This window comes from Pyxicephalus adspersus, chromosome 11, assembly GCF_032062135.1.
Source record: "Pyxicephalus adspersus chromosome 11, UCB_Pads_2.0, whole genome shotgun sequence".
Taxonomy (NCBI): Eukaryota; Metazoa; Chordata; class Amphibia; order Anura; family Pyxicephalidae; genus Pyxicephalus; species Pyxicephalus adspersus.
Genome location: NC_092868.1, coordinates 61048405 through 61058135, shown reverse-complemented (window position 1 = coordinate 61058135; position 9731 = coordinate 61048405). Strand labels below are relative to the sequence as shown.

Sequence of the window (9731 nt, the reverse complement as noted above, 5' to 3'; positions counted from 1 at the left end):
CGTCAGGAGGGGTGCAAGTTTTGTAGTGAGGACGTCAGGAGGGGTGCAAGTTTTGTAGTGAGGACGTCAGGAGGGGTGCAAGTTTTGTGGTCAGGGTGTGAAGAGGTGCAGGATGTGTGCCTAGAGTGTGGAGAGGAGAAGCTATGTAGGGGACACAGCCAGCATGTGGAACAAAGGTGAAGGCTGTGCCCTAATATTCCTGCAGCGAAAAGGAACTTTTCCTCCTCCTCTGCTCCACTCTTGCGCATGGTTAGGGTCTTCTTTTCTCATTTGTATCTTATGCTATTCAGGACACAAAACGTAGACAAGGCAGAAGAAGATGCAATTCCAATTTATAACGTTGTTCTAGATGCAGATACAATATATAATCTTCTAAGAAAAGACCATTAATCAAAGAATAATAAACTGCATACATGAAGTGGTATCCTTTATATGTGTGAGGTACAATATATACATCCCCGGTGTATATACAAAACACACATATATTAAACAGACATATAGGTGGCTCACTATATGTCACAGCAGGGATGCGAGCCTCACATCCCTAACAAAGCATGGCAAACACATAAACACACAGTGGAGATAGAAGCTGCAAAGCATGCTGGGATGACTCACAGAGCTCCATACCAAACTGAGAATGTCTGCTCAAATCCTCCATCGTACCCAGCCTCCCAGGTCACATTGGCCGTGTTCATGGACACCACAACTCGCACATTGGAAGGGGCGTGCGGGCTGGTACCTGCAGGAAGGGGAGAGCAATATGACATAGCAGCAATATGACACAGCAGCAATATGACATAGCAGGAAGAGCTTAGTGCAGTACAGACATCAGATGTCACATGTAAAGAGAATAGCGTGGGATAATATATGTCACCACATGCAGGTGGGATGTCAGATATCATTACAAACCGCCACACATCCCACCTGTATCATCCTGCTCATGTCTGGTAACAGCTGACCTCTAAATTATGTCTGATGACATTCCACCTGCGCCTAGAGATATTAAATATCCCACCTGTCACACCAATCATGTCTGCAGACATCATCTCACAAATATCAGGCAAGGGTTAACCCATGATGGTGACCTGTGGCATGCCACCTGTGTTTGGTGACACCCGATATGTTATATAACTGATATATCATGTGCTGGAACATAAACCCAGGAGTGCACACAAATGAATCTGGACTTACCAATAACGGTGAGATGTGCACTGGCAGTGATACTGGTCACAACATTGCTGGCCACGCATTCCCATTCTCCATGATCTTCCTTACTAAGCGACCGGAACTGTAGGGAACCACTAGGCAGCACGCTGTGCTTACTGGACGAGGGTCTTCCCACCTGGAAAAAGATACATTGCAAAATAAAATGTCACTGGCATTAGAACCCAAATAAACATTATTTTCAGAACACACACCATAGTGCAACCCTATACCAAAGTATAGCACAACCTCCAGAAGCCAGGTTCAGCCCGGTCCACAAGCTCAGGACATGAAGAACTCTGGGGAACAGGTAAAGTGTACATGAAATACAAACTCACGACAAAGGACTTGAAATCCTGTACTATTCATCATACCACAATGTTTCACCCGCTCATCTTTTGTATTCAATGAGAAAAAGAGTTTTTAGAACAGCTTCTAAACATGAAATGAACATTTATACATCTCAGTGTGGATCTCTCACAGAAGATTGTGAGCAGGCAAGTAAATGTGTGTTATAGCAGAAGGGCTGTCGGTGAGTTTAGTTCTGCTTTTAAGAAACATGCAGTTTTTTTGGATGACAATTAGAGGATGAACTGCAAGAACCTCAAGACCTAGGACAGGGAATAAGTGAGGAATGCGAGTGAATTCCGGCAGAAAAGGAATATAGAAAACACTTTGTGGGTATGCAGGAAAGGTTTTGTGGTCTCCTCTGCACCATGGAATGATATCTGGGTCACACAATGCTGCACAGTAGCAGCTCTGTCACTGTTCCAGTTTATGGAATTCCCGCTGCTCATCTCCGGGGATGCAATGCAGAGGAGCTGCGCTCAGCACTGTGCTTGTATCTGGGGCAGGGAATGAAGAAAGTGAATCCATAAATGATGGCAGAAATGCTGAAGGTGATCAGTGACAATTCTATCTGCTGTAGGATAGAGGAACCCAATAAACAAAAATGGAAAGTGAATGTTTGAGGACACCGGGGTTCTGACAGTAAACAGAGCTCAGTTATGATCCACACCAAAACTGATTGCCTCAAATTGTGCCCCTTATACCTGAATTCAGCACCAACTCAACCATCAAACTTGTCCTAGGTGACAGTATTTTACTTTTAAATGTAAATTTATAACCCACGCCCTTTCATATAATGGTCCCTCCACCATCGTGTGTAGGGGCATTGCTCTTTTACCTCGGCTATGATTTGCATGCCAAGATCCTATTTAGGAACAATGCTCTGACTTCACCCCAGTTCAGAACAATACTTAACTTTCTCAGACCCCATTCCTGAAAAAAAAATACCTAAAAAAGTTGTGCCTACCCATACATCACTCTAGATTAATGCCCCAACCCCGAAAATGCTCTATATTCTATCTCTGCCTGGCCAGACCCCAATCCAGAACATTGCTGTGCTTTGATCCACACTTTGCTGATGTACCTTTCTCCAGGTGATGGAAGGAAAGGGGTCTCCAGCAGCAGCACAAGGAATCAGCAGCTCCCTCCCAGACTCCTGTCTATATTCCCAGCCGGGCAGCACCGTAAAATAGGGCGGGTCCTAGGGGGAAGAAAGACGCCATGAAGACAATGCATCAGAATAATACACACTCAGCCATGAGGGTTAATCAGACAAGTTATTTGAAAGTTTGGAGGTAAGAGGACGAAAGGACAGGAAAGTTCTAATAAATAATTTATGACTGATAAAGATATTGTATAATGGCGAGGATATTGCTCTTTGCTGGACCAGAATATAATGGCAGACATTTCTCTACATCCATTACAGGAATCTCATCTCCAATGGGAAACCATCTGCTGCATTTTACACAATCACAAACCTTTCTATATAGATATGCAGCCATGTGAAAAACTAAGTACATCTCAAGAAATTCATGATTTTAGCATATTTATAGCATGCAAACATTGGATCTATATTCACACAGTGTCTACAGATACACGCTTGCCCTTTAACATTCATAATGTACTACACCTGGGCTTCTCATTCTTCCTTTTAGCAGAAATTACTAAGACATTTTATATAACGTCCCACCTATGTCTGACTATGGCCGGACAGTCCTGATCAAACTTGTGTAAAATCTTTACAACTTGTGGAATATGTAGAAGTGGAATAATAGAGTTCCAATAATTTGTCCTAGACATTGACAATCTTATTGTGTGTGAGCCACACGTCAATAGTAAGGACACCAGATCCCCCCATATTGGAAGAAGATATCAGGCCACTTCCTCCAGTTACTCCCTAGGGAGGTTCTCAATACTGGCACAGAATCTGGAACATATTTCATAGATTTCTTATGTTAGGAAATTTAGATGTGTGCTTAGTTTTCCCTTCTGACAAATCTACATTTTTAGTTATTAAGATTACAAGAATTCCATGAATTCATGATAAGTTTTCCATTATATCCCCCACCAATTTCACACGCCTGAATTTACCATACATACAATCTGCAGGTCTAACATATCTGTTCTAGAATCTTCTATCCATGTATTGGAGGAGACGGAATAGGTGCACTCATGCCACACCTGCATGCAAAACCACATGCGGCAAGGAAAGGACATACATTGGAGATCTGTGGACAATGTTACTTGGAAGTATTATAAATAAGATCGCCCCAAAAACCAGGCTTTACCCACCTTCAGCAGCAGCCGTGCAGGAGGGGACTGGCCCATGGTCCCCAGCACATTGTAAGGCACACAGGTGTAAGTGCCCAGCAACTCCTCCGTCGCCTCCTCAATGTGAATAGATCCATCATCCAGAATTTTCCAAGCTGATAGCTGCAAGAAAGGGAAAAGAAATGTCTGACATTAGTAAGGATTGTCCTGCACCCCCTATTTATTATAGGAAAGGCAAATCTGCACCCCCTTTACATAATCTTAACTAAAGATAGTTTGAACCCCTTCTGCTATGAGAATGCACAGCCTCTTCAGTAAGAATACTGCATTCCCAATTTCACTAAGGATAGTCCAGGATCCCCCATATCGGCAGGGATAGTCCGGGATCCCCCATATCGGCAGGGCTAGTCCGGGATCCCCCTAATCCGTAGGGATAGTCCAGGATCCCCCATATCAGCAGGGATAGTCCGGGATCCCCCATATCGGCAGGGATAGTCCGGGATCCCCCATATCGGCAGGGATAGTCCGGGATCCCCCATATCGGCAGTAGTCCGGGATCCCCCATATCGGTAGGGATAGTCCGGGATCCCCCATATCAGTTGGGAATCGCCTTTACCCATCGGAGGAGGAACCAACCTTGTCCATTTTAAGGGGTCGGCCATCTTTATTCCACTTCACATGGGTGACAGGCGGCACAGCATCTACAGGGCAGCGGATCTGACCATGAATACCAACCGGAACGTAGATGACAGGAGGCATGTTAACTACGCGTGCAGGATCTGTAAAGATGAATCTCAGTCAGGGGCCACACACAGGACATTTATAACTTATCTCAGGACCGTGTGAATAAGAGATGAAACAATGAACCCCCCTTCTCTTTAAACGTAGGGAGTGCCCGTTCATTCCACGCGCCCCGACCCATGCCACCTATTTCACCCACCCCGCCGACCCATTCTATGTGCCCGCCGACCCATGCCACCCGCTCCGACCCATGCCACCTATTCCACGCGCCCCGCCCATTCTACCGATTCCACGCACCCCGCCGACCTATTCCACCCGCTCCGAGCCATGCCACCTATGAGCAGACTATCGCACCCCCTGTAATATATATATAGCACGGCGCAGACTATCGCACCCCCTCTATTACACCCTATATGGGATATTTCCAGTACAGAGGACTACAAGGACCCCAGCACGCAGATACAATGTAGTGGAGGAGCACTACACACAGATGTAAGTGACCGGTAGTGAAAATGGTGATCAGGTCCACTTACTTCCTAAAGAAGACGTTCTCATCCTGCCAGTACCAGGTGTAGGTGAGGTTTCCTGGATACGCTTCAGCCTGGCACGTGAACAGGGCATCCTGGGAAATGTTAACGGTGATGTTCTCAGGAGGGGAAACAATGAAAGGCGACCCTGGGGACAGAAGAAATATTACCTCAGCTGCCCAAAACAGGCCATGTTGTCACCTGTAGGCCAGGTAGAGAGGGCGGGGCCCGGGGACAGCCTGCAGCAGACAGTTCACCTTGTTACCTTGTACTAGAAGCCGCGTACTGTGAACGGCTTCTCCCTGAATACTGGTAGCGCGGCAAGTGTACGAGCCCCGGTCTTCACGCCCAATTGAAGAGATGGTCAGACTGCCATCATTCACCTGCAGAGACACACATACATTGATGACATTCACTGGGGCCCCTCAGCTTTCACCCACCCATGGACTGTCATGGAGATATCTGCTCAGTGCCCACCATGAGTAGAAGCCGCTCCGTCCCCTTCACATTGAAACCCAAATATAAGGTGACAAGTTGGGTTACTCACCTGATATTTTGGGGTTCCCCCCAGAAACTCGCCCTCTCGCAGCCATGTGACAGTTGGCTTCGGATTCCCAAAAGCAGTGCAAGTCAGAGTGACGCTGCTTCCTTCCTTCACCTCCAGGTACTGCGGGGGGGTCTCAGTGAAGGTCGGAGGAGCTGTGAAAGATACAAAAGTGACAAATATCACAAATGTACAATATGATAATCAGCGATCACAGGAACATGACAAGCAGGAGGTCAGAGATAAGTTATATGAGAAGACAGGGAGTCAGATATTCTAATATAACGGGGGGGCGATAAAATATTTGACAATAAAGGAGGGGGGGGGGTCCAAGGTTCCAAGCTAAGATGTGCCGGCTCCTCATTGGTCAGTCTATGCCACCCGGATTGTAAATGTGGGACTACAAGTAACAGCATGTCCTGAGCCAATCAGCAGGGGGAGAGCTGTGTGAATGTGCTGTTGGGTGTGGCCCCACTCACCGTTCACCGTCAGATGGACCCAGCTGCCATTGTGGAATGTGTCGTATTGTTGCTCCAACATCAGCACTTTGCACTCATACCATCCCTGATCTTGTGAGCGCGCCTGGTCAATGCGCAGCGACGCCTTGTCATGGAGCGTGGCACGGCCTGCAGAGAGAGCGCAGTACAAACCATCATCTACAATCCGAATCCAGATATTATCCCTCCCAGATATCACATGACTGCCCCCGCTTTTCTCTCCAGAAGGACGGAGCCATCTTTGTTCAGACATCATCAGTCTAGAGAGGACGTCATGTAATTTCTTGTGTTCACAAATTTCTGACACAACTCTGCTCCTGCTGCAACCTCTCCACCTTGGACTGGAGTTCAAATTTTGCAGTTTAATCTCTGGATAAGAAGACTTAAGCTGCGTACACACGTGCAAATCTTTCACGATCCTTTCCAACGACAAGGGAGTGCACGATGCATGAACGATGCTGTACATACAGCACCATTCATCCTCTATGGAGAGGGGAGGGGGAGAGCGACGGAGCGGCACCCTGCTGTGCGCTCTCCCCTTCCCTTTCATTAGGATCGGCTGTCGTCCATCGTCCGTGGATCCGGCAGGTCGGTTGTCCGGACGATGGACGACACCGACACGACACCGGCTGTACACACGGCAGATTTTCTCCCGATAATTGGCCGATGCCGATTATCGGGCGATAAAAATCTGACGTGTGTACGTAGCTTTAGGAAATGTCTCCTCCTGCCTGCAGCAGACTGATGACACCATCTCCCCCAGTTTATTCATCAGACTTCTATACTGAAAGACAGCGAGAATGCAAACAAGTTCAGATTGGTTACAGGTTCTCAGGTGGAGCTTCGCTCTGGGCTGCCTACGATTTAGGAGATTTTGTATTTCCTTCTCACTCCTATTTGCACTCTTACAGAGCTTTCAGCCGCTTTTCTGCTGCTTCTGAGCTGTAGCTGAGCTCTAACTACACCAGAGGGCAATTCAGATTTCAGAATTCACCCGCACTCCCAACTGCTCCCATTCACCTGAACTGGAGTGGCTGGGAACCATTGCATTATAATATATATTGGATTATATTGGATAATATTATATATTGGATTATATTATTTATTTTATATATTGGATTAGATTGAATTATATTATATATTGGATTTATATATTGGATTAGATTGAATTATATTATATATTGGATTATATTATATATTGGATTATATTATATATTGGATGATATTATATATTGGATTAGATTATATTATATATTGGATTATATTATTTATTTTATATATTGGATTAGATTATATTATATATTGGATTATATTATGTGTCTGTGTGCAGGTTTGGGGGTCTGGGGCGCAGCTCCTGAAAGAAATCGGCATGACAGAGCAGAGACTACTTTAGGAGGGAGCTCTGAGCTCAGCTGTGGTTTACAAATCTGAAATGTCCGCCAGTGAATGATCCGATGGCGCCGTACACCAAGTGGGTGCCCACAAATATAACTGCCCCCCAGAACTGCCATGTACCCAGCAGTGGGAGGCAGCGATCTCACCCCCGGGGTTACCTGCATATTCCGGGTCCACGTGAGGAGGGTAGAAGCCAAACTTGATGAAGATGGGAATGGGAACACCAAACTTAAACCACTCTACCACATATGGCGGAGGATGGGCGGTCAGCGGATGGATCACATTGCAGCGCAGGATCACGCTCTCTCCAGCCCGGGCCGTCACAAACTGAGGTTCCTCCCGCGAGCCCCCAGCACCTGAAACACAATTTTCACATTTGGTTGGTATGAAGGTAAGGGCAAAACATCAACACAAATATAAAACTCATAAAATCCGATCACCTGGAAAAGGAACCCTGCGCTCTATATCCCCCCCTACAGGAGAGGCAAAAGGTACAAATATTCCAGATTTACCCCAAGGAGCCCCCTACAAGGGATAAAGGGGGTAAATTTTTACGTCAGATCGGGGACAACTATGTTACCTTACAGGACATTGGCCCTATTACAGGGGAAAGTAGGGGGCCCAAAGGGGACAGGTATACACAAGGGCCCTTATACAGAGCATTTCATCTTTTGTTCCATGATGCATTTGAAATTCAAGGGTTAAGGACAAAATCAACCAACAGGAAACTCTGCAGATTTAAAAGTGAAATTTGAGTGAATGTCGGATGCCTCTGTTCCCTTGCAATCTGCTGGTCCTCCCCCCCTGTGCAATGCTCTGCAGATGCCCCTCTCATACAATGCTCTGCAGATGCCCCTCTCCCCCTGTCAGATGCCCCTCTCCCCCTGTGCAATGCTCTGCAGATGCCCCTCTCCCCCTGTGCAATGCTCTGCAGGTGCCCCTCTACCCCCTGTGCAATGCTCTGCAGGTGCCCCTCTACCCCCTGTGCAATGCTCTGTTGCTGGGTCACATTTTCTGAGTGATGTCATTGGTCCCCCAGGAATATGGGGTGGGGGAGGGAGCTGTAGAATGATGGCTGAACATGCAGCAGGTTCTCTCCAGCAGGGAAGGGGTTACACCGCTCAGCTACAGACTGCAATTTCTGCCAGCAACCCGATTGGCTCCCGGTGACATCACCAACTCCGGGGAGTGCCAATCAGAGGAGGAAGGCAGTGATGGCCCCAGAGTGACAACCAATCCCCCCCAGAGGACAACTGAAACCCCCCCCCCAATTTGTATCGGAGGGGGGGCATACATTGCACAGATTTGTAGCTGGGGGGGTCCTGCACCCCCCATACATTGCACAGATTTGTAGTTTCCTGCACCCCCCATACATTGCACAGATTTGTAGTTGGGGGGGGTCCTGCACCCCCCATACATTGCACAGATTTGTATTGTATTTGTAAATCTGTGTGCTGATTGGAAGGCGCTGTCCATGGTGCTGGCCCAGGTGTATTTTGGGAGGGGTGCAGGGGCCGGCCTGCATACAGCTGTAACTTAATATTGCACATTGGGCCCCCAAATAATATCCGGCTTCTATGGGGCAAATGCTGAGCCCTCCATCCCTTCATTTGGGGGTGCAGGACCCAGGTCATGTGACTCATTATCATCACAAATTGGATTTCTGTGCCCTTAGAAGACCCCAAAATGTCGCTCCCCCCCCCCAGCCGCCATGTGAAGGAAGATTCCTTACTAACAACTCCGCACACGGGAACACAACCAGAGATTGGAAGAACATTTTTATTTTTTTGGGTTCGTTAATTTTCCGAAAAAAGAAAACCGTTAACGTTGTCAAAACAAAGATGTGATGGAGGGATCCCCCTGGCTGCGTTCCCGGGCCCCGCCACTACCAAGATGTTTCATATCAATACAACGCGGGAGTGGGCGTCCATGTGGGCCGCGAGATGCCAACAAACATTCCGCACCAATCAAATGACTGAGAATCATGAAAGCTCAGAAACCCAAAAATCCTTTTATAGCCCGAAGAATCAGAACGGGGGATGGAAAACCCACCTCTGGGTCCCCCACTACATTCCAAGGGCCCCCCTACACCCTCTGGGTCCCCACTACTATACAAGGGCCCCCCTACACCCTCTGGGTCCCCACTACCATTACAAGGGCCCCCCCTACACCCTCTGGGTCCCCACTACACTTCCAAGGGCCCCC

At 47.4% G+C, this 9731-nt stretch overlaps 1 protein-coding gene across 1 annotated transcript in view; it reads right to left on the bottom strand.

Annotated features, from left to right (window-relative positions):
• IGSF9B (immunoglobulin superfamily member 9B) overlaps positions 1-9731 on the bottom strand; it is a 32665-nt gene that overhangs the window by 20890 nt on the left and 2044 nt on the right. Inside the window, 10 exon segments of the mRNA XM_072425395.1 lie at positions 616-739; positions 1192-1342; positions 2636-2752; positions 3844-3984; positions 4459-4648; positions 4995-5238; positions 5356-5473; positions 5638-5789; positions 6114-6260; positions 7685-7882. Of these exon segments, the coding sequence (XP_072281496.1) occupies positions 616-739; positions 1192-1342; positions 2636-2752; positions 3844-3984; positions 4459-4648; positions 4995-5238; positions 5356-5473; positions 5638-5789; positions 6114-6260; positions 7685-7882 (1582 nt within the window).